General features: G+C 38.3%; 1 protein-coding gene across 4 annotated transcripts in view; it reads left to right on the forward strand.

Annotated features, from left to right (window-relative positions):
• The first annotated feature begins 492 nt into the window (after window positions 1–492).
• KHDRBS2 (KH RNA binding domain containing, signal transduction associated 2) overlaps window positions 493–26166 on the forward strand; it is a 560070-nt gene continuing 534396 nt past the window's right edge. For all 4 annotated transcript variants that reach the window (XR_011504916.1, XR_006532064.2, XR_011504917.1 and 1 more), the window contains exon 1: window positions 493–831. Coding sequence is in view for 1 of the 4 variants with exons in the window: in XM_014860065.3 (XP_014715551.1) it covers window positions 741–831 (91 nt within the window). In the remaining 3 variants the exon portion in view is untranslated. The remainder of the gene's footprint in view (window positions 832–26166) is intronic.

The following is a 26166-nucleotide window of genomic DNA, read 5'->3' on the forward strand; positions in this document are numbered from 1 at the left end:
GACCGGGTGCGCTGCTGATTCCTGCACACTGGAGTGCGTCCGAGCTGCAGGAAGGAGAGGAGACACCTGTGCCTTTGGGACGCAGGTGAAGTCCCATCTACCTTCCTGAGACTTTCCCTGGTGCTTTCCCACCCCTTTAGCCGCTCGCTCTTCATCCGCATCTCCCCTGACGTCTTGGACCCAAGCTTCTCTGTTCGACGGGTGCTTTTCCCGCTCTGTCCCCGCTCCGCACCTCAGCTGAAGACGCCGAGGGCTCCACACAACTGGGCATGCCTAATAACCAGGGAAGGCTTGGGCTGCAAGAAGAAAGCGTTTGCACCTTCTGCGCTCCCCTCCCCTCTGCAGCTGCCTCCTGCCAGTCAGGCGATCCGACGTGCGGCCCCGCCCAATGAGGGCCCGCGGCCTTCGCGGAGGCCCCGCCTCTCATGGCAGCACCACCAATGACTGGTTGGCAGAGGTGGGACGCGTCCTGTTCCCGCCCCTTCAGTTAAGGCCGCTGGTGTGAGCCCGGGCTCGGCGCGAGCCGGGGACGACGGCAGGGACGGGCAGGTGTGGGCGCGGGGCCGCGCGGCGGGCCGGCGGGAGTGGCGGGCGCTCGGTGCATGGGCCAGTGAGGGCGCGCGGAGATCCCCCGGCCGCGGCGGAGGCGGAGCGGCGCGGGAGCCAGGCGCTGCCCGCGACCCTGCGTCCGAGCGAGCGGAACCCTGCGCTTCGCCCGGGGACGGTCCGAAGTCCGCGCTATGGAAGAGGAGAAATATTTGCCTGAGCTGATGGCAGAGAAAGATAGCCTGGATCCATCTTTTGTGCATGCATCGCGCCTTTTGGCGGAAGGTAGGACTAGCCCCCCACGGATGAGCACAAACGGTCGGCCGCCCGGCTTCCCCGCGGTTGGGTTAGGGGAGTGAAGTTGGGGAGGGATGCCTGTCTCCTCCTTCGCAGAAACTGTCCCCTGAAGATGCTCGCTTCAGAGCCCGGGCGGACCGTGCTGGGGGCGGGCAGCAATGCTCCTTCTCCTCTACGTCTTAATTTGGGGAAGACCAAAGCTACGAGATCTAATGGCAGTGGTGATGTGACCTGTTAGGATCGTTGATAGCGAAACCATCAAGTCTAACGCGGTCTCCGGGGGATTTTTTCACTTCGCAGAGGGAAGGGAAATCAGTTTGGAAGTAAATGATGATCACTGTAGTGGTCTAAGAGCTTCTTAGCTACAAATCAACATTTATTTATTTATTTATTTTTTGCTGCATTTAGGAAGTGATTTTGATACTCTTTAGTCTCATTACAGTCTTTCTCATGGAAAGTCTTAGAATTAACCTAGATTAAACTATACATGTTCGTCTGTGTGAATGTGGCAGAGGCTAAAGTGCTTATAAATTTATTTGAAGTGTGATGGTTGGGTACTCGGCGAGATACTGGTCCCTGGGAACACTTCACAATTGATCAACGGTTTTTACCAAGTGTGCATTTTCTTTTGTGTACCTGTAATGCTAAAGGAGATTTTATTCCCGGAGGAACATGTATATCTTGTCTTTTGCATTGCTTTGAAAGATGTTTTTAAACACACAAACATGAACTTGTGTATGACAGAAATATTAACCAAATTACTCCCTTTATCTGGAAATAATGCCGTCTAACTGCTAAAGATACCATATCGGTAGTAAGCTACACATGCCGCTTTACGAACAAGTCCAGATCTTTTTTGATAATGAACTGCTTCATCATCAGACTGACTACAGTGCAGTTTCATAGCTTAGGTTGTTTTGGACTCACCTGGAGCAAAACTCAGAGTGACAACTTCCCCTCCCTCAGCCCTTCAGCAGAAGAGAAATGTTTTTTGAGACTTAGTTGTATGTGGAAGGAAGAATTCTAATCCTCTGTGTATGATACAAATAGGCATTAGGTTTATTTAAATATTTTATTGATAGATTATTATTTATAACAACAATGAAGTGTAAGATTTTTTTCATTTTTGCATACTAAATTAGGATAAGATTTGTAGTTAAAATATCGAACTATGAAACAACTGAACTGTTTTTCAAGGAACAAGTTGGTCTTGTAGAGGATTTGGGAAGGTAAAATGCAATTATGCTTGCCACTTCTTGGTTACTGAATGAAAAAACTAGAAATTAAAGTTGAAAAGTAAAGTCAATTAAGAAGATTAAACTCTCCCTCTACTTTATTAAAAAATAAAGATAACTATGTAAAAATAATAAGAATATTGAAAACTGAGTTAATAAATGATTAAATCTTTCAAAATGATTAAAAATGCAGTTAAGCCTTGTCAAATCACTTACTTCCATATATTTTTCAGCAGTTCTTCATTTAGCTGATGTCTTTAAAAATGAAAAAAAAAGTTATAAATTGATCATTTCTCTGACCTGCTAATTGGAGTTCTCTGTGCGACTAGAGGCTCAGTGATTAATTCATCAGTCATTAATGAGAGTTGGTGTACTTTTGAAAGCTGCCAGACTAAAGAAATGTGTGTGAGAAACTCTTCATAGAATCATAAGTGCTTCTGCTGCAGGTACAATGGTCAGAGAAGGCTCTGCTTCTGGTTCCTTAACATTTTATCTTTCCCAGGAACTTGATTTCTTGGGACTCAGGAAATACGTTCTGATGTACCTTGTAATTTAGTTTTTTCCCAGTAGGGGGAAGCATGTCCTGCTTTTGTAAGGAATTAGCAGGAATAAGCTCCTAGATGGAGAGAAAAGCATCTAAGTAAGAAACAAAGAGATGTCCAAATTTCAGAGAAATTATAATCAGGAAAAGAGAATGGAGGAGTTGATGGTGATAATCTTTGAGTGTATAAGGAGAAATGCAGAAAGATGTATAGGGTTTAAATCAATTCTCTAATTGTACCTGAGACTCTTTGTATGTGCTTATTAAAGAGTATAAGGTGAGTGTCCTTTGTCATCTCTAGTAAATCTTAATGTACGTTTTACATTATAGATCTTTCATTATCTTTTCAAGGGCCATTTGTCCAGATTTCCAGGTTTTGTTTCAGGTTGTGTATAGGAGAGTATTGTTGAGATGATTTTATTTCTCATACCTGGAAATGCAGTGATTGAAGGCAGTGGCTATAAATAAACCTGACATAGATATTCATTTGGAAGGAAGGTGCACACTGAAGTACATTTTAGTCAGTACTGGGCAGACAGTCTCAAGACTGAGTGAGTAATAAAAATGATCCAGATGATTCAGTTCTTCGGAATGATTTTCCAGAAGCTAATATATATAAGGGCAGTGATGTAGACCAATGAGCTTTCACAATGATTTATTTTGCTTTTTTGATTGGTGATAGATGCAAATCAGTGCTCAATTGCAACTACTACTTAATTTAGAAATGAAGGCCTGTGGGATTAAAAGTACTAGTTTGTTATTTTGTTGTCATTTGTTTTATTTCACTTGTTTCTGCTCTGTGTTTTCAGTTGGAAGGATTCTAAGAAAGCTAATGGGAGAGCCAAACATTTTATGTGTTTGATTGTTGCTTAGAAAAGATCTTGAATAATATGATTTTAAGTGTTTATAATATATTTTATTAATTAAAATAATTTTTCTCTTGTGATTATAATATTGTTTAATTATCCATTTGTTATGGAAGGTTCTCTTGAATATGATAAAACAGCAAACTCAGCATGATTCTAAAGTTCCACTCAGGCCCTGAACTTGCTTGCCAGATGAAATTAGATGAGGTTATTTATATCTATGCTACTTCTGGGAAGTGCATTAACCTGTGAATCCAAAGACTTGGATTTTTATTCCACTTTTGGCTAAACTGAATCTTGGTAAACTTCCCTTCTCCAGACCCAATTTCCTTGTCTCTCAAATTAAGGAGTTGGACCGGATGATCTATATGTTTCTTAGTAATTCTAATTAAGTCTGGCAGTACTGCTGAGGCAAATGAGTGCTGTTTGCGTATTCAGAACACCAAAATCAATGGTCGAACATTTTTGAAATTTTTCATTCCTTCCTAGTTTAATGATTAATAATGCATTTATTGCACTATAATATAATTTGAGGCATATACATTATTTTGGGCATTGAGCACGGATTTATGTTCTTAAATCTATTGAACTATTATCAAGGCTTGGGGCTAAAAATGTATATACTTGGAAATATTCTTGTTTGCAGTCAAGCATGCCTGTCTGCTGACAGACATAGATCTGTTCAGATTTATAGACTCAATTATGGTGATTCCAGAGGTTTAGGAGGATTAATAAATCTTGTCCATTTAGGAGTGTTTTGGGTCATCTGGTTGGCAAGACATCTTAACCTGAATTCTTCACAAATATTGGTAGATTCACCCTTGTTTTGGTTGACTCATGATGAAGTGAAATATTGCCAAATATCCCAACAGGTTTGGGTTTTTCAAAAACTCTGATGATTTTTTAAAATGGTTTAAAAACTCTAGATGCTATTTTCAAATTTTGTGGAAAGCCTGGCCTTCTGTCTAGGATCGGCCTTCATGTTTGCAGATATAGGTGAGCTTCTAAAACCACGAGAGAAACAGGGATTAGCATTTATCACAAATGCCGGTTTGTAGTCACTTAACTACATTTAAATTCTCAAGAAGGATCATTTTTTAATTTAGATCATGTTCCTTAAAACATTTTTTGTAAATCATGGTGAGTTCTTAAGTTAAGGAAAGATAGTGGTTTAATGTCTAAAACCAGCTTCTGATTAAAAATAGTATTAATGTGACTTTTCCTTTGATTCATGTAATCTCTTTTTTCTCCTAATAATTTTAGAATAGTATTATTTATGTTTATGAAATAAAAAACAAAAATTGGCTAAAAAACTAAATTCAAGGTATTTTTCATCTGCAATTAAAACACATTTATGACATAGTATGATATAGTGTAAAAATTCTGCTTTAGTAAACAAAACATTTGGGTTAGAATGTTGACATTTCTGCCTACTCTGAAATAGATGACATGTCATTTATTTCCTCTCTGATTCCCAGTTTCTTCATCTGTAAAACAGAAAAAGTAATGTCTACCAGGCATGGTTCTTTTAAGGTTAAAAAAAATGCTGTTTGTGACAATATAAGCAGTATTTTATACAAATATAAATAGATCCCTAATATAAATCTAACAAAAACGTGAGCAGAAATTATACAAATATAAGATGATGCTTTTAAGATTTTCCTTTACATTTTAATGGCATTGTGAACTTGACCTCAACTTGTTAGAAAATAAGCGCTGCCTTACTCTTTAAATCACTGCTGAGAGAAATTTGAGCTCATAAACCAAATTATGAAATAAATTATCTTATGAAAAATGATTCCAGTGAGGGTTTTTAAAATATCGTGCTCTCTTACTCCACGGTCGGGTGTCGGTGTTTCACCTGGGCTTGGTTAGCGCTGGTGCTGTGTCTTTTAAGGGTCATTCCAGACCTCCTCAGGCCTCCTCATAAGCCTACATGTCCTTTGCTCTTGGCAGCTGATTTCATCCTCTGTTTTAGTGGGAGAAATGGATGTGTCTCTTCTGACATTTTTCAACCTCTTGCCACCTAAAAACTTCCAGGCTCCTCCTTATAGTCTTTCATTCCCAGAAGATGAAATGTTTCCTTTTTCTATGAGGCTGACTTGTCCACTAGTATCCTTAACCCTAATGCTCGTCATCTCCTCCAGACTTCTTCGATGGTTACATATTTTCCTCAGTATCTCCAACTTCGTCCACCCTCTCCGCTCTTTCCTTGTAGCAGTCTGTAAACATGATCCAATCTGAGTAACTTAAAAAAAATACACTAGTTGTTTTACTTGCCAAAAGTAATAAAAATAATCTCTCTTGCCACTTATCCTCCTTTGTTTCCTTCAAGTTTAAATAATATTAGTCACTTCCAGCTGCCTCGCTTTCTCAGTTTACCTCTACAGAACTCTACAGAATTCTTCAGCCTGGCATCTGTCCTCATCATCATCCTAAAACCAGTGACCCTACTCACAGAATCGTCTCCTCATTGCCAAATCCAGTCAACATTTTCTGGCCTCTCATCAGGTTTCTTGGCTGCACTTTCCACTGTTGATCTTATTCCAGTTTTTCGGCTTCTTTGTTGGCTTCCAAGCACTGCACTCTATTGGTTTGACTCTTCTTCTCTATTTCTTAGCCTCAGCATCCTCCATCCCTCTCCTCCCTACCCCAACACACTGTGCTGTCGGAGTGATGCATCCAAAATCAAAGTCTGACCATGTCATACTTTTTAATACAGTCATGTGCTACGTAACAATGTTTTGGTCAATGATGGACCGCATATATGACAGTGGTCCCATAAGATTAGTACAATACAGCGTAGGTGTGTAGTAGGCTTTACCATCTAGGTTGTGAAAGTACACTCTATGGTGTTCGAACAGCAATGAAATTACCTAAAGATGCATTTCTCAGAAAGTATCCCCATCATTAAGCGATACTTGACTGGAATCCTCTATTTTAGCAAGCCTGTTCTGATACCATGCCGGCAGAGGGAGAGGGGGCGCCACCCTGATACTTCCAGGTGGAGGTAAAAGTTCAGACCCCCCCCCAGACATCCATTGACACTACTCTGGCCAGAAGGGAGAGGAATGCTTTATTACTACTCCCTGTGTGGCCTCTAGTGAACCAGGAGGGGCGGGAGCCTCAGGCTTGCTGGAGCCTGGTGGAAGTTCCAGCAGGAATGAGACTTCCTCTGACACCACCCTGGCTTGGTAGGGAGAAGTGCACCTCGTTACTCTTCACGGGGGTGGAAGTCCACGTGGCCTCCATTGCCGCTGCCGGAGGCCTCCTTCCTGTGGGTGGAAAGTAGAGTCTCTGTTCCGCATTCTGTATTCTCTGATTCCACCTGGAGGGGACAGGGTGTTTCTTTACAGCTGGGTGAGGCTGGAAATGTAGGCTCCCTGCTTAACCTTTCTCGACAGGGGTGAGCATGAGACACTGTTCTGTGTTGTTTTGCTGGAGAAGGATGTCTTTGTCTAAGTTTTCTTGCCTTGCTAGATTGCCCTGTTTCTAGTCCTCTGGCTAGAGAGAGTAGGCTTTTCTTGAGGCTTTTTTTTTCTTTTTGTCTGTTTCTGTTGAAGCTTCTGGATTGTCAGCTTTTCCAGTGCCCGCTTTGGCATATATAAGGCACAGTAAGAACTAGGGAAACCACTGCCATGTCGTTCCTGGGTCTTGTGGTACCCAGCCAGCCTGCCTTCTCCTGGCCACCTTTCACGAAGTCTTCTATATTCATTTATAAATAATATCCAGTCCCCATTCATTTGTGTGAAATTTTCTTATGAATTCATGTCAGTTGTACATTAATATTTCTTTAACTAGTTATGTAACAATAAGATGACCAGGATAAATCCATCTGGATAATGGGCACAATATTTTCCTCTTTATTATGTCATTTCAAAGAGACTTGGGACGTGGTACATAAGAGTGGGAGCAAAGTGAGGTTGGTCATTATTCTTAGTGTCTGTTTAAGTATACGGTGTAGATTGAAGCTCTTTGTTCCCACGGCAGCTGTAGAAGGGAAAGAAGTTTCAGAAGTAGTTTTTAGAAATCTTGGAAATAATTCTGTAATGTCACCAGCTTTTCTTGTGCCCTTGTTTGTGTGAACACATGATTTGGTCTCCTTTTTTCATCTGAATATATAAAAGAAATAAATCTTAATTGGAATTATATTCTGACACTGTTTTAAAGCTAGAAACAGTGTAACATTTGATATATTCATAGATTGAGATATGATCCCTTTTCTCACAAAAATGGTGAATTTCAATAAAATAAGCATGACATGTAAATAGATTTTTTTAAAAAAACTAATAGTATACTAGTTAATAGCTGATCTCCCAGATTAATGCTAGCAAACACCCATGTTACATGACTTCTTCCTTTTCTCAAGCACAAAGTTCTGAAATGATTGCATGTTTTGTTTTTTAAAAACTTGAGCAGTCGCAGCCAACATCCTGTGGCCCAGTCCTTATTCACTGTTTTGGAAAATAAGTTATTTGTAACGTATTCTCTATTACTTCATTTTGCCTCATAAACACTTCTTCCAAAAAGGTGTTGCAGTAGAGAGAGAGTCAACATTCAGGAACACCTGGATGACAGATTTCTAGGCTGTTTACTATAGACACCTTTATAGTTGCTACAGTTTGGGGGATAAATCCTCTTGGGCTAGAACTCTACCGCATTTGACTGCAATCACACATGCCCTTGAATGTGTGTTGGTAAACCTGTCTGTGGTATGTGCTATTGGTATATGAAGAGGTATCAGATGTTTATTACTTCTAAATAATCTGTGGGCGATCCAACAGTATACATAACATATAAGTTAAAAAAAACCCAGGGAAGATCTGCTGGGTTTTATAGACCAATGATTTCATAGGAATTCAGAGGAGGTCATGACTCTTGTTGGTCATAGTAATCGTAGATGCTTCTTCATCGTCATCATCATCATCATCACCAATGTCATTGCTGTCAACATTTATTGGGAGATTAATCTTTGTCAGGTACTAGATGCTTTGCATGCATTACCACAATTAATCCACCCATCAAACATATAAGATAGTTATTAGCATCGTCCTTATTTTAAAAATGAGAAAAATTAAGAATTGGAGAAGTTAGTTTATCTCAGGTTACATAGCAAATAAATTGTAAAGCTGAAACTCAGCCTTTCTCATCCATAGGCCATGTGTAACCATTACACCATACTGCCTCTTGTGAAAGAGACACAACTTTGGTCAAGCTTTTTTTTTTAGTTAGGAAGATTGGCCTTGAGCTAACATCTATCCCAGTCTTCCTCTTTTTTTTTTTCTTTCTCCTCAAAGCCTCAGTACACAGTTGTATATCTTAGTTGTAGGTCATTCTAGCTCTTCTGTTTGGGATGCCACCCACATCAGCATGGCTTGATGAGTGGTGTGTAGGTCCATGTCCAGGACCTGAACCAGTGAACCCTGGGCCACGGAAGCAGAGTGCCAAACAACCACTTAGCCATGGGCCCGGCCCCTGGTCAAGCTTGAAGGAAGTTCAGATATACAAATCATGTCTAGGAGAGCAACGTGGTGTTGTCATTAACTTCTGAAATATGTTCCTGAATGCAAGCATTGGATGAATTATTCCACAATATTGTTAAATAAGTACAGTATATAATAGGCAAGTACATTTATAAATGGGGAAATTTACCTAAGTACAGAATTGGGTTAAGGATTGTCGAGACAGCCTAAATTTTCTGAATGTCTTATGTTGACTGTTGTTTCTGAGGGAACTCGGTGATGAGGTGGCAAGGAACAGGAGAACATTCCAGGCTTTTTTTGGGGATCCAAAAAGGGATTGGAGAACGTTGTGTGATTTGCTGAGGCATTTTTTCCCATGTTCTTTAGAGAATTGCTTACATTTGCTGAATTCTTCTAGGAAGGGAGAACGACTAACTATAGGTCCTCTCTGGAGGCATTGTTGGTTTTGTGTAGAATTTGGAAACAAGCAGCTTTCGCATGTGGTCAGAAACAGCTAACTCAGCCATATGGCTTGATCTGAGTGTTATCTATAGGTTCCGAGGTTTTCGGGCTTAATGACTTTGAAACAGATTGGTTGGTATTACTACACTGTTATCAGAAATGGCACAATGGATGCCCATTTCCTTTAAAACATTAAAGGTTAGATTTTGCCCGGCTAATAGAAAAGCAGAATAAATGTGTTTTCTCTAGAGTGTAGATATTTTTAGCAGGTTCATAGAATTGTATGTCAGAAAATGATGGGTCCTGACTACAGCTCAGGAGAAGGAGCCTCTGTGACAGAAACTAGCAAAGAGGCTGAAGGGGAAGAAATGTGGTAATTTTGAGAAGAAAGGGATGACCAAAGTAATAACTACTTTTATTGACCACACACTCAGGCTTCAGTCCTTACGTTATATCCAAAAAGGCAGGTCATATTGTCCCTATTTTGTGGGAGAAGATAAAGAGGCAGATTAGAGGGTAGCATTAGCAATGTGGATTTTCTTTTCTTTTCTTTTTTTAATTTTTTTTGGTGAGGAAGATTGGCTCTGAGCTAACACCTGTTGCCAATCTTCCTCTTTTTGCTTGAGGAAGATTGTCCCTGAGCTAACATTTCTGACCATCTTCCTCTAATTCCTCTATTATGTATGTGGGATGCCTCCACAGCATGGCTTGATGAACAGTATGCAGGTCTGTGCCCAGGATCCGAACCTTGAACCCCAGGCTGCCAAAGCATAGCGTGTGAACTTAATCACTACACCACCAGGCTGGCCCCTCAATTTGGGATTTTTAGGCAATATAACAGAAGTTAGGTAAATATCCAATTATAATGTGAAAGAGTGTCAAAAAGCAACCATTAACCATTGAACAATATTGAGGAATATTTCTTGTTTAAGGAAATACTTTTAAAAGAGTTAAATACTTGTTACTATAGAATTTATTGTAAACTTTTAGAAGAGTTAAATACCTGTTACTATAGAATTTATTGTTTCCTTTAAAATAATTTTCTCGAGGAAATTTAAAGAATTTGACTTTTTAGAAATTTGATTTACATGCAACAATACACTTATTATATAAGACTATAAAATGCAAATAGATGAATGAATACATAATAGAATACATTTCTTATTATATGTTTAGGAATGTAAATGTTATAAATGGGGAGATATAAGTGAATGTGAAATTGAATTAAGGATCATCCATGTCTCCAGATAGTCTAAGTTTTTCCTTCTGGAAGGCAAAAACTAGAATCTGCCTTTTTATCCATTGAAGATCTGGTGGAAAAGGGGGCCTTTAAGGCATTGTGTGAAGATGAAAGAACATTTGGTGTGCCGAGGCAGATGGCATTTTACTGTATGATATTGTTTGCGAAGGGACTTCAAGGTGATAGATGGCTATGCATTAAACCAGTATTCTGAAACTGGTGAGAGACTGGCAATTATAGCATATCCATGTAGGGAAAATCTACTAGAATAAAGCAGTAAGATAATTAAAAGCCATGTAATGGAATTAGATGAAGTGATAAGTATTTGTAATGAGTTGCGGTAAGCCAAATGGTTTCTTTGAGTAAAATGACTGGAAAATAGATGTGTGTATGTGTGAGTGTGTTAAGCAGATACTAGACATAGGTAATCAATGAGAAACAGTACAGACTTAGTCCAGTTGGTTCTTGTTATCTGTGCTCTGTATTACTGAGACTGACATGTAGGTTGAGGAGTGGACAAGAGTTACAGGCACTTAAATAAGCAGTTTTCACAGGATCTGCAAAATGCAATGATAGGGGAAATAGATGATGCTTTAGAAGTCCAGGGTAGGGCACTTAAAGAAGGCTACAGAGATCATGGAAGACTTCAAAAGCAAGGGGCATGTTAGTTGAGATCTAACAAATAAATAGGATATGGCCAGGTTCAGGGAGGAAGAGGCTGTCATCTGGGAAATTTATACACAGATGCAGCAAACAACATCCGCAAAACTCGAAAAGAAACAGAACATTTAATTGAATCAGTAGAAGTTAAGTGTGCTATAGTGATTCCTAATAAGAAATGTATATTTGGTCTTCATCTCTGTTTCTGGCACAGAGCTCCTAAAACTGTTGGAACTTCTTAAGCAATGAGAGCAATAAAAGTGTCTTTTGTTGGGGCTGGCCCCGTGGCCGAGTGGTTAAGTTCTTGCGCTCCACTGCAGGCGGCCCAGTGTTTCGTTGGTTCGAATCCTGGGCACGGACATGGCACTGCTCATCAGACCACGCTGAGGCAGCGTCCCACATGCCACAACTAGAAGGACCCACAATGAAGAATATACGACTATGTACGGGGGGCTTTGGGGAGAAAAAGGAAAAAATAAAATCTTTAAAAAAAAATTAAAAAAAAAAAGTGTCTTTTGTTATGTTAATTAGGTGACTTTTGGACCCCATCTAAGGATGGGGCTGGTTGCCCATAGAACCAGCCATGTGGTCAGAGGGTTGGAACTTTCAGTCCCCTGCCCCTGACCTTTTGGAAGGGGAGAGGGGCTGGCCGTTGAATCAGTTACCAATGGCTGATTTCATCAGTCGTGCCTATGTAATGAAACCTGCATAAAAACCCCAAAGGACTGGGTTCGGAGAGCTTTGGGTTGGTGAACACGTGGAGATTCAGGGAGAATGATGAGCTCAGAGAAAGCCTGGAAGTTCCATGTCCTTTCCCCATACCTTGCCCCGTGCATCTCTTCCATCTGACTGCTCTTGACTTATATCCTTTGTAATAAATTGATAATCTAATGAGTAAGATATTTCTGTGAGTTCTGTGAGCTGCTGTAGCGGTTAATTGAACCCCAAGAGATCGTGGGAACCTCTGATTTATAGCCAGTCTGTTAGAAGTACAGATAATGACCTGAGCTTGCAACTGGCATCTGAAGTGGGGAGGGCCGTCTTGTAGGACTGAACCCTTAACCTGTGGAATCTGACATTATCTCTGGGTAGATAGTGTCAGAACTGAGCTGGATTCTTGTGTACTCTGCTGGTGTCTGAGAATTGCATAGTGTTGTGTAGGAAACCCCTCCCCGCCCCATAACATTGAGATTGGACCCTGGAATCTGAAAGATTATGTACGTATGCTTGGCAGATAGAGTAAGAGAAAGCAAGAAAAGTGTCTCTAAAGAGAGTGATAGAGGCTTCTCACACATATCTTGTAAACTCTAAGAAGTTTGGACTTTATGCCAAAAGCAGAGGTAAATCATTTAAGGGTTTTAAAAGGGGCAGGTGTGATATCAGAGTTTCATGTAAGGCATAGTGTGGCTGCACTGTTGGAGAATGGATTCGACAGATATAAGACATGGGCAGGTCATCAGATAGCTAGAGCAGCAATCCAGGAGAGAAGTTATGGTAACCTGAACTCAAATAATATAATGAGAATCCAGGCAGGAAGGAGTGGACAGAGCGAATAGAAGTTTAGCAAGTAAAATAGAAAGGATTAGATTGGATAGAGGAGATGAAAAGTAAAGGATAGTCAAGGCTGTTGTCAAGGTTGCTTCTTTTTTTTTTTTTTTTTTTTGAGGAAGATTAGCCCTGAGCTAACTACTGCCAGTCCTCCTCTTTTTGCTGAGGAAGCCTGGCCCTGAGCTCACATCGTGCCCATCTTCCTCTACTTTATATGTGGGACGCCTACCACAGCATGGTGTGCCAAGCGGTGCCATGTCTGCACCCGGGATCCAAACCAGCGAACCCCGGGGCCGCTGAGAAGTGGAACATGTGAACTTAACCGCTGTGCCACTGGGCTGGCCCATCAAGGTTGCTTCTTAATGATTGGTTTAACGGTGGTGTCAGTTACTAGGACAGGAATTTCAGGGATAGCATTTAAGGGAAAGACGGAAGAAAAATAATCTGCAAAGTTAACTGAAAGGAGTTTCCTAGAATGTAGGCAGGAAAGATCAAGTACGTTCAATGTCGGTAAATAGAGGACTTGAAAAATGAAAGATTTGGTTAATATTTTCAAGTGCTGCAGATAGGCCAAGTGAGACAAAGATTCAAAATTTCGAGTGGATTTGGCAACAAAGAACACATTGAGAGGAGTTGGAGAAAATCTCATATTTCTTCAGGTTGAGGGAGACCATGAGAGAATGAGGTTGAAAAAGAACCTCCAAGAAACTCCACTTCATAGAGGAGGAGAGTTGGGCGTCATTGATTTGTTGAACCATATGAAACCGATCATATTTAATCATTTTGACCTATAAAAACAGTGCTTTTGTATGGTTTCTCCAATAGTAGGGAACAGCAGAAATAACAGAGGCGTTTAAGTGTAGTGATTAAGAGCATAGATGCTGGGACTGGACTCCCTAGGTTCCAATTTTGTTCTTATAATTAAAGATCTGTATTATTTTGGGGGAGTTACTTTAACCTCTATATTCCTCTTTTCCTCACATGTAAAATGAGGGCATTATTAGTTCTAAACTAACAAGGTGATAACAGCTGTGTATTACTGTTTCTTTTTCTCACTTCAAATTACAATGCAGTTCCTAGACTGCGCCATCATCTCTGCTGTCCATTCCCTCTGCTTCTACCTTGCTAACTCTCTTAGTGTCACATGGAATATCCTTATACAAAACTGCATCTCCTATCATAAAATTATAAAACTAATTCCTACTCCTTTTCTAAGACTATCTTTGAACTTGAGTCTTTCCTTGTTCCAAATCCATTGCGTGCACCTACTTTTTCTTTGGTAGGTCTTGCTGACTTGTTGGGACATGTGACTTCATTGACCACTGCTGCCTTCTTGATACATTTTCCCCTTGGATTTGTGGTTCTACAGTCGATATAGAAATTTACTGCCTCCTTTCTAATCAGTGAAGCTGTATCCACGGTGAGCATGAGATGGCTACCTGAATCTGTTATACTCCTAGAACCTTAAAGCTTGTAGTATAAGCATTTCTCTATGCCAAGTGACATAGTGTGAAAAGATATACTGTATGTATTATCTTTCATAGGTTTGTTTCAGGACTGGAGAAAACATTGACTGTGTTGGACTTGAAAGAAGACATGCTTATGTAAAATTTTAATTATATATTTTAAGGTTAATCATTACTTTAGGAAACATTTATTAGTGTGTTTATGTGTGTGTGGTATTTCTTAATCTGGAAAGTGGTAAAAAATGTTTGAGAGCTACTATTATAGTAGAAACAATGTGGTAGGTGAAGTCAAAATACTAGTGTTTGAATCTCAGATCTGCTCCTTGGTTGCTTTGTGACTGTGGGCAAATTTCTAAATCTCTTTGAGCCTTTGTTTCCTCGTCTGTGAGATGGACTCTTGTCAGCTGTATGTCGATCAACCAATCATCTCGTGAATCCTGTGCGAGTGTATGCGCAGAATTTATCCAGTGGCAGGAATCAGTGAAGATTCTTTTCTTTACTCCACTTTGTCTGGTTTTCTTACTTTAAAAAAATTGAGGCAAATTTTATGAACAGTGAAATGCAGTTTTTAGGTATACAATTTGATGAGTTTTGAAAATTGCATTATCTGGTGTAATCAGTACTCTTGGCAAGATAGAGAACATTTCTTTCAGCCTAGAGTTTCCTTACACCCTTTTCCCATTAATCTGCTTTTCTTTTGGTAACTTCTATTCTGATTTGCCGTCATAGATCCCTTTGACTGTTCTTCAACTTTATATAAAATGGAATAACAGAGTATGTACTCTACCTTCTTCCTGAGTGCAATGTACTTTTGCAAGTCACTGATGTTGTTGCATGATATTTTCAGTTGTTTGTCTTTTACACTTGCTGAGTAGTGTTCCATTGTATAAATATGTCACAATTTGTTTATCCAATCTCCTCTGGATAGACATCTGGGCTGTTTTTAGTGTTAGTTTATTATGAATTAGCTGCTATGAATGTTCATGTATGAGATTTTTGTGGACATATGTTCTCTTTATTTGGAGTGTAATTGCTGGGTCTTAGAGTGTGTATATGGTTAACCTTATATTATATGGAATTGTCAAATACTTTTCTCAAGTGGTTGTACTCTCCCACCAGTGATGGATGAAAACTCTGGTTGTTCCACTTCCATGCCAGCAGTGAAGTTCTCACTCTTTTTAACAACAGCTATTCTGGTGGTTTTAAGTGGTAACTTACCGTGGTTTTAATTTGCGTTTCTTTGATGATTAATGATGTTGAGCATGTTTTCATGTGCTTTGTGGCTATTTGTATCTCTTCTATTATTTAAAATGATTGGTTAGAATGTTGACAAATTTTTAATTGGATTTTGGTCTTTTTATTGTTGTAGGAGTTATTTGCACTTTCTGGATTTGCATCATTTGTTGAATATATGTACTGAAAATATTTTCTCCCAATATGTACCTTAGCTTTTAGTGTTTTTGTGTTTTTTCGTTTTGGTTTGTTTTATTTTGGTGAGGAAGATTGGCCCTGATCTAATATCTATTGCCAATCTTCCTCTTTTTTGCTTGAGGAAGATTGCTGCTGAGCTAATATCTATGCCAATCTTCCTCTATTTTGTATGTGGGATGCTGCCGCAGCATGGCTTGATGAGTGGTGTGTTGTTCTGCACCTGGGACCCGAACCTGTGAACCTGGGCCACTGAAGTGGAGCATGCAAACTTGACCACTACACCACCAACCCAGCCCTTCTTAAGTGTCTTTTGAAGAGCACAATTTATTAATTTTTTCAGAAGCCTAATTTACATTTTCTTCTTTATACTTAGTATTGTTTGTGATCTCTCTGGAAAATTTTTGCCTACTTCAAGGTCACAAAGGTCTTCTCAATATTTTCTTCTAAAGGCTTTATGGTTTTAGCTTTTAAGATTAGGTTAATGACCCATCTAGAAGTAATTTTTGTGGATGGTGTCAAGATGGGGTTAAAGTTTATTTTTTTTTTTAGATTTGCGTATTCAGGTATTCCAGCATCATTTGCTGAAAAGACTTTGTTTTCTCACTGTCATGTTTAAAGTGTTTGAAGATAGAGTGTAACCATGATGAATGTATAGTGTTTAAACAATAAAATATAGAAAAATAAAGATTATAGTGTTTAAATATATGTGAACTGCTTTAAAATGTTGACCCTCCAAATGTCTGTTCCAATAGAAAAGGAAAGAGTGACTGCCTTAGAATCATTAGGTAAGAAATACACTTTTCTTTTTTGTGAGGAAGATTGTTGCTGAGCTAGCATCTGTGCCAATCTTCCTCTATTTTATGTGGGATGCCGCCACAGTGTGGCTTGATGAGCAGTGCTAGGTCTGCGCCCGCGATCTGAACCTGGGTTTGGAGCATGCGCACCCAACCACTATGCTACCAGGCCGACCCCTGAGTATACTTTTCTTATTATAACTGGGGAGAAGGCTAGCCCTCCTAGAGGCCTTGGTGTTTGCTGAATCTGACAAATATAGCTTTCTACCAATAGAGAAGTAAGGTAGTTGCTGCTAATGAGCAGTAGTGATAGCTAGTAAAACCTGAACCATTGCACTTTCCTGAGTAGCAAAGTAGGTTCTTACTATATAGTAGGGAATAGTATGCTCATTAAACATTTCATTAACAAAGGCCATATAATTTTAGTTAGTAGGTTATATGCTTTTTCTATTTTTGCAAGAAAAAATATATCTTACAGAAGCAATATATTGTACACCATTGGCAACCCTATCCTGGGTAAAACAGATATACCTGTAGACTAACAACTGAGACCTACCACCGAGGTAGCCCATTTATATCTCTTGATCTACAATTGCATATCAATTGCCAGCATTGCTATTACCATGAAATGTGATATACAGTTTTTAAAATTGCCCAAGGGCATAAGTGACTCGTGACTGTATGTTAATCCCTAAAGCACAGGTACCAAACCACTATCATTTAGTAAACACATAGGTATTCATCATGTCAACACTAATCACCAAAAAGAAGGTGTAACAGTGATCCAGACTGACAGAATACATCAGTGCTGGCATTTAGAGCCTCTTATAGAAAGCTATGAGAAAAGGAAATGTAACTATTTGTTTTCCTCAAAAGATATATATTGATACTTCCTTGGAAATGAAAGTTTTGATTAGATGACCTATGAATGTCCATTTTATCTTATATTTTTAAAATTCTATAGTATTGGACAGTAATTCCTTATGTTACTATAAAGGAAAACCACTTTTGAAATTTATCTGAAGATGAAATGTTAGAATATATGATTTATATTAAGCAGTAGTCCATAGAGATATTTAAATCTCTGAAAGAAAATTCTTTTTAGATGTGTGTCCAGCTTGTACAATATTGGTCAAAGATCCACATTGGGTGCAGAGGAGAGAATAGTCTCTGATGCATCTAGTGTTCACCTTTGGTACCTCATTTTGACCATTCCCAACTAGAAATGAAAAAATCAGTACAGCTTTTCTCAGATGCAGTTCACTTTGTAGTCCCTAATAACTCATAGTCTATAATTGATGTTTTAGAGGGTTCTCTAAGTTTGTTTTGACCTCTATTCTCTCCACCCCCAGTCATCTTCCTAGAGCACTGTGTTACTGACCCTTGTTCGCCTGGCTGCTGCCAGATGGGTCAGAGCGGCCACCAGCTCTTTCAGGTGCACAACTGGCATTAAAAATGAGGAGAAGCCAACCAATGTGGGCTGGTTCCTAATTCAGAGGAAATGTGAACTCTGGGGTGGTAGGCTGAGTGCAGGCAGAGCGAGGCTGATATGAGAGAGAATTTCCTGAGTTGCCTGTGGCCTTCCGATGAAGTCTTTCAAGGGGCCCAATGGACCCTGGTTCCTTGAGAAATCCCAGGATTTTTCCAAGCTAGGCACTTTTCTGATAATTATTTAAGGTTGCTCCATGTGGTTTATGTTGTTTGCAACCAAAATATAACTTTGAGAAAACAGAACTGGGCCTAGGATAACAGCAGTCTCTTGTAATGTTTAGTTTGGGTTCCCCTAAAAGCAGACCCTGAGAGGACGATTTGAATGTGGAAACGCACTTGTACTAATTGCCAGCACTGAATCGAACAAAAATGCCAAAGCAACTTTATTAATCTCTAAAGAGTTGGCATTTTTCTTTGTTTGAATGCTAATTATAATTATACATAAATTAAAAATGCCTATATAATATAGAGAATTATTTAACACATTGCGTTTTCAAACTTCTATTAATTCTGGCAGATGGAAGTAAGAAGGACAAAGAATACAGCCATTAGGTTGTCCTAGTCTCTGTCGACATCTTCCTTGCTGATGGTATGTTAGGATAGATATGTATTTCAGATTTGCCCTCTATTCATTTTGGGTGAAGTTGAGTCCAGATTTATTCAGCAAGAGGTGCATAATGTCTTACAGTTTTCTCCAGAAGTAGACCTTGAAACAAATATTGGAGTGCAAGAAATTTATTTTGGAGGTGACCTCAAGAAATGGGGGTTGCCCATGAAGGAAAGACAGCCAACAAAGGTTTTTTTTGTTTTTTTTTTTAAATCAAGCAAGTTACTAGTATAGGCAATTGATGCTTATCACATTGGGCAATTTTGGGAGCCAGTATAAAATACATACAAGCTGAGGGAGCTAGGGTATTTATACCAAATCCTGTCAGCAATTGGTTGAGAGCAGGCCCTAGCCAGCATTAATTCACTGACATGTCATGCTCATCTTTTGGGGGCAAAGAAGCAGGCTGTGACAGTCACTGACAGCCCTTAGGCAAGAAATGTCTAGGGCCTGGCTGCTGTAAGTTGGGCAGATGTGTGCCCGAAGTTGAAAGGATGAAGAAAGATAGGCAAGCACAGACACGGACTGCAACAATGCGTAAGATGCTATCATGTAAGATTACTTTCATCAGCTTTTTGGGTGTGTAGGACAAACAAAACATGTGAGAGTCCCCTGTGAATCAGAAAAGAGTCAACTAAATAGGGAGGAAGATGGGTTGTCTACCCAACCTCCTCCGGCCCCTCAAACAACAAATGGAGAAACAGAAACTGGGTTTGGAGGGTCCCTCCCCCGAAATGTTTCTCTGAACGAACTTTGGAATAATGCTGCTCTTTATTGAACTGAGGCAAAATATTGTAGCTGCCTGATAACAGCCTGCCACGTTACAAATCACCACTTGCAAGGTCACACAAGGTGCCTTTAGAAAAAGCTAAATGAATTACTCAAATAGTATGTTTGTATTCAAAAGGGAAATAGCTGGTAGTTTGGGAGTGACAGCCTTTTCTTTTGATTTCAAAAGGCCCATTGCTATGCTCTGCCTTTCCATTTGCGCTGGGAGCTGAAAGCCTGCAGAGAGCAGGTGAATAGAAGATATTTCTAATTGAGAAAGAAAATAAGAAAAGAATTTTTGCAAAATGGTCACAAAGTCTTTCTTTTTACTATTGTAATATTTATAGACTTTCTGGTTGGTTAAACTAAATATAATTGAAAATACAACATTTAGCTAATTCATTTTCTTAATCCTTCTTCAATTGACTTTCTTATTTGAAAAAAAATAGCCTGTAGTTTTTAATACTTTTTTTGTGTTAAGTCTGGAAGAGTCTGTTTAATTTAACTACTAATGATTTGTCTCAAAAAATACACACACACAAACGCATATACATACATGGCATATAGGGGAAATACATACACACATACACACACACACACACTAGTTACAGTAATCCTGTTATTTCTGCCCATCAAAGTGGAAGATAATTAATTAGCAAAATTGGTTTGTAGTTAAGAGGAGATAGCTACTCCTTGAGCAAGGGTGGCATACAGGTGGCAGTTCGTTCAGTGGTCTGTTTTGTCCTTACCTCTTATCATTTAGTGACTTATCGTACGGGCAAGATCAAGTAAGTTCATTTTCCATCTAAATAATGTTTTGGGGTGTAATGCCTCACAGATACTCTGAGGAATCCCTATTGTATCTCTTAGTTTACTTAACAAGGTTTAAGGTACACCTTTCAGCTTACTAGTTCTCTGATAGTTTGTGAAGCTCAGCTTATTAAAAAATTATCCTTTTCTTTGTGAATATTAGCCAAAGTACCAGTTTCCTGTTATTATTCCTCTGGATCGATTGTGTTTTAGACTTTAATTTCATGTTAGATAGTTGGAATTGTTGATCTGCTGAGTCTTAGTGGGTAGGGGTGGGGACCTGACACACTTGCTTTTTAATTATTAGTCATGAGAAATTATAAGTGTGGGATTTCTGGGATGAGAGTACCACCTTGAATGCCGCTTAGGGCTCCTTTTCAACTTTTAGGTTCAATGATTCTAATAAGGACTAGTGAAAAAGATAGGCTCAATAAATTGGATGATAAAGGAAATCATGAATTAAAAAGGTAGATTTTAGGAAAAAAAAAGGAAAAGGCTAAATGACAAATCAGTGAAGTTGGAATTATGTAGTTAAAAACCTCTAAGATAACCCTCAGTAATTGCAAAGCCAAACCACTGTGACGTTTCACAATGAGAATAAGATAACTTGAAAGTGTTAACAGTTCTGCGTGGGTTCTTGCAGAAAGAGAGGGTGATAGGAGTAGGAGAGGATGGAGGCTATCCTACAGGAAGAGAGGACAGCCAACCTATGCTCTTTTGAGTATCAGCCCTGGAAGTGTAGCTTCAAAAAGCCACGAAATTGAATTTGAAAATCACTATGCAAACAGTCTTCCTACTGAAATGAATGTAACAGCTATATTAGAGTGCATAGAATTAAAAAGAGTTATGGATTTATTTCTTTGGGTCTTAAGAGTTTTTGATGAAGGGAATGAGTAATAAGCAATTTGGTATGACATGTCCCTACAAAAAGAGCCCTTTGGCACGTCCCTGAAACACTGATAATTATTAGTTTTAAAATTGGCATTAAAATATGGGGCATAAAGGAAACAGTAAAGTTACCAGCTAGTATTTTTTCAAAAAATGATAGGACTCCATCACTTTTTATATTCAGTTATTTTTTACTACCTGACTTTAGGTGATTCTAAAGGATATGTATTGTTAACATCTTTCCATTTCTTTGGCTGGCTACCCAATTTAGTCGTCATATTAATCACGTTTACTTTAAATGAGAAATAATACCTGTTGAAGTTATCTGATTGCATTACATATGTAATTATGTATCTGACTGTACTTTTTGAGAAAAAAGCTTCCCCTGGTACTTTTATCTGGCAATCGGAAGGACAGTGGTGTCTTACGGTTTTCATCCTGAGGGTTCAGATTATCTCTCTAAAATTAAAGCAATTTTCATCTTCTACAGTTGTGAACTCATCTTAGTGCACTAATGAATGATAAATGTTACCCTGCAGGCACAGATATAAAACCAATGAGTAAAGGCCATTTGACCTCAAGGCTTGATGCACATTTTTGTAAATTATTGGATATGGAGTAGTAATTAAGAGAACTGAATAGATAGATATTATTATTTAAAGAAACCCTATTTCATATGTAAAAGAAGCCATTAGTTATATACGCTTGTAAACAGATTCTCAGATTTTTGTGTTATAGAATGTAGCAGAGAAAAATGTGTACTTGGAGTGGTTTGAGAGATGCAGTAATATTTTAAAATGGTAAAATATGAAAACAACTGGTATTAGTCTAGCTGGAGTTAAGATATCAGTCTGTTAAACAAAAATAACACCGTGTTATTTTCATTGCAGTGGATCTTAATCATGCAGAGTAATATTTGATCAAGACAATATGTGGCAACTCTTTTTAAAAATATTTTCAGGAAATATAGTTGATAATCTGTATAATGGAAAAAAATGAGTTGATATTACAGTAGCCTGCTAGATCCTAAAAATACCTAAGAGAGATGCTGGCTTTTTAAACATGAAAAACATTCCATATCTTGTGCCAAATTATACATTTATAAGAAATAATTTATAAAATTGCTCTAGAAAGTAAATGGAATTTTGTTGTATGGAAATTTCATAGCACTGAATGGGCTTTTTAAAATTAGGTTGAACAAAAGTATACTTACTACAAGTGGTGTAGAAAACGTAAATATAAAATTCTAAGTTACTAATGAGCCCTTTCTTTGAATTTTCTCGGCAAATACAGTGTATGGCAGTATGTGAATATCAGGTTTGTTTCATATAATTTTTATGTTTACACTCATAGTCACTCTTTGATCTCTTGCTTTTTGTTTGCTTGCCTGCAGGTGTGAAATGCAGGCGTGATGGAATGTCAGATGAAGCTGACCAAGGCATCTGTTTTATGTATTTGGATTTTAGAGAGATTTTCTCTCTAGAGAAAATTTTAGAATATATTTTCTATATATTTATAGCTTATGTTTTACTAAGCTTAGTTTGTTTTAATAGGGCTGTGCATTATTATTTATACTTTTGTATATTAAACATATTCTAATAGTTCAAGTTAGCAGATATGTATAAAGTATAACTATGATTCAAGCACTGTGCTAGAGGATGATAACGATCATAAAGTAATACTTGCTAAAAATAAACCCCTCTGCCCCCATGAAATCAGAATTTCACATAGTATTATGTTAGATTCCAGTTGAGGTTACACACATTTTAATGAATCTTTGTCAAACCTGTGTTTAAAATTCTTGAGATATCTTTTTTAGTTTTTAACTTTATTTCTACTTTTATTATTTAAATATGTAGATTAATGTAAAAGTACTTGATTTTGCTGACAGTGATAGAAATGATTAACACAGTGACAAGCTCAAATGGTATGGTTGACAGATGTGTTTTCATGTAATTCCACTCGAAGGCAATTTCATGTGATTATATACAAAATTGGAATTCTTTTTACACGGTGATTGATGAGGATTAAGTGCTGGAAATGTTCAGTGGTCCCTCAGTCCCCATTTCTGAGGTGTTGTACTAAAACAGTATTGTATTTCCAGAGTTATTCATATATTTGAATCTAAATATTGGGGTATGACTCCTGCCACTTCTTCATAGAATAAACAAAATAAATGTAGAGAAGTTCAAATTTTTCAGTTTTAAAATTAATACATCAAAGCCTAAGGTGGAAAACACTAGTGTGTACCCATGCCTTTCAACAACTGATATTTATGGGGACTTTGGATGGAGAAAAATTTCATTGTTTTCAGAATTATCATCCAATTGATGGGCTCGTTAGTATCCCAAATACAAAATAGTGCTAATGAGCTTAGAATTAACATTTATTGGATTAAAATGAATAAATTCCCCAAATTCCATATCTAATCAGCCAAGTGCTGTGGAACAGATGAGAAATATATTATTTTAAAAAGTTATTTCTTACAGTCTAATTTGATTTACTTAAAATGGTAACAAAAAGACCTTGTTTGCTTTCTGCTTCGAGAACACTTGCTGGTTATCTCGGCCACTAATGAGGAACAGTTCATTCGTCTCTCATATTCAGAAGTCTCCTCACTTTCATGCTGCATTAGTAGGATTGTGAAGAACAACCCTATCTCTCTTTAGTTATAGGTCATTGTGCATATGATTTTTGGTATCATTTTAGTGAGTAGTAACACATTTCTCATATTGTAAAATGGGGCCTATCTAATTAGTTGCAACTCATTGAGACAGGTGGGCTTCTGTCAAAATGAAAACGCTGCCAATGATGCTGCTAATTCTGCTCTTCTGGCCCGGAAGTGGTAAGTAGTTCCATGAAGCTAGAGCATATAGGCTCATGCGGAGCAGTGGAGACTAGAGAAGTTGACAAGGACAACATCATAAAGAAATTTATGCCCTAATGAGTTGAGTTTTTATCCTTTTGGCAAAAAGGAGCAATTTTAGATCTTAAATAAAGAGTAAAATTATTATATTTGCTTAAATCTATTTAAACACTGCTACTTAAATAAACAACTTTAGCACATTCATTTGAAACCTCTTCTATTTTTCACATTAAAAGCTATCATTATGGGTTAATAAAAGCAAGTGTATCTGTTTAGTAGCCTAGAATTAGATGTATCACCAGTGACTGGATTTCAGGAGGAGAGAATTCTGGCTGTGAGTAAAGAAAATAAAGTCCTTGAAATAGGATACTGGAAAACAAAGGCTACGCTAGCTCTGTTATGAATTATTACTAAATTACTTTTTTTCTCATAAAAAAAGTATTTCTTAATTTTGCATGGTTCTTAAAAATTTATTTAGGTATTATGCTTCCTTATTGTAATTAAAATAAAGGCGATAAAGCAATAAAAATGGAAATGCTCAGACCTAAAAATTGAGGAAAGTAATTCCCATGATCAGTTTTGGTTAAACCTGCCACAGAGAGATTGAAACTGATGTTAATGCCGTTTTCCCATAGAATATAGCTTCAAAGTTTGATACGTTTATCTACAAGCATCAGTCTAAAAGAGGTTACTGGGAATTTTAGGTAAAAAGGCCAGATGGCTGTTCTTTGGACAGGAGAAGAGAAGCAGAGATCAAGGACGGGGTGGATATCTACTTGAGAGTAATGTGGAATTTTTCTCTTCTTTGAAGCACTGAGGAGTGACACACAAGTGGTGTGGTTTAGGAAGAGTCAAAAAGTGGCTGCCACTGTGTTCTATTCAATCTAAACATGTAGCTGAACTCAGAATTCTCTGACATCAGGGTTTGGTAATGCAACCGAGAATTGTATTTGATAAGAAGGTCATTCTTTTCTTTCATCTAGAAGCACAATGAGCGTAAATCTGAGTTTTAATAAGAATAGGGTTCATATTACTTCATCTGAGCCTCAAACAGAGTTTTTATAAGCTACACAGTAGTATTTGCATCTTATTGATAATGGGGCCTAAGTCCAGGCGGCTAGGGAGAGGCCAAGCTGCCTCGTCATGTACCCCACCCACACGTGACAAAGTATATCCTGTATAATGTTGACCATTGGAGCTCCCTCGAAAATTAGGCTTCATATGCAATATGATCATCATGTAAATATTGGAATATGTACACTAGAAGTTCTTTCTGAATTCTGGAATGATCCATGATTATTTTCATTATACTTTTAGAACTTCTCCAATTTTTTACATTGACCATTTCTTTCTTTTAGAATCAGAAAAATATTCAAAAGAAAACTCCATCATGCTTTCAGTTGGTCCTTCTCATAGGCATAATTCTTTGTCTATTGAAATACATCCATTTTCCCTTCATAATTTATTAGAGCACAAGACTGGTTTCTCTCCTAGGCTGTACTTTGGTAACTGGACCTTGAGAAAGGACCCCTTTCCCCAGTCCCCATTTTATCCTCTGTGGAATGCAGGCGTGCACCTGGTCACCTGAGATCAGTTTCTGTGCTAACACTGGGCACTCTGCAGATTGCTGTCTTGTGTGAGAGGTCACCCTGATGGGAACATGGGCAGAGCTGGAGCCACTTACCACAGGGCACCAGTAGAAACACTACTCATTTGCATGAATTGCCAACTAGGTAAACCTGCTTTGGGCTTGAGGCCAAGCCAGGTGATCCCAGGGATTACAGGGTAGAAAGAGTTTCTTGTAATTAGGTAAAGACTAGGAGACAGATGTGAGTTTATGCTTCTGGGAAAAAAGCAAGATGCTTGCTCCATGGCTTTTGTGTTCCAAAAACAAAAAAACAACTCGTTAGAGACCAGGTTGGGTAAGAGGTTTGAAACTCTTAAAGTAGGTCAGGAAAAGAGGGAAGTAAGCAGCTGAAGGTAGCTCTTCGACTAGTAAGAAAGCCAAATGTGGGCCTACTCTTGTTTAGTGGAGGAAATAAGCCAAAGGTTGAGGGAGAGAAACTGCCTGAATGCATTCTGGCGTAACTTAATATTCGCAGTGAGTTTTCAGAGTAAATGTTTTATTAAAGGACAAATAAGTATTAGTAATAAATGATTCAAATATCTGTTGTAGGAGGGTTAATTG

Source organism: Equus asinus, chromosome 8, assembly GCF_041296235.1.
Source record: "Equus asinus isolate D_3611 breed Donkey chromosome 8, EquAss-T2T_v2, whole genome shotgun sequence".
Taxonomy (NCBI): Eukaryota; Metazoa; Chordata; class Mammalia; order Perissodactyla; family Equidae; genus Equus; species Equus asinus.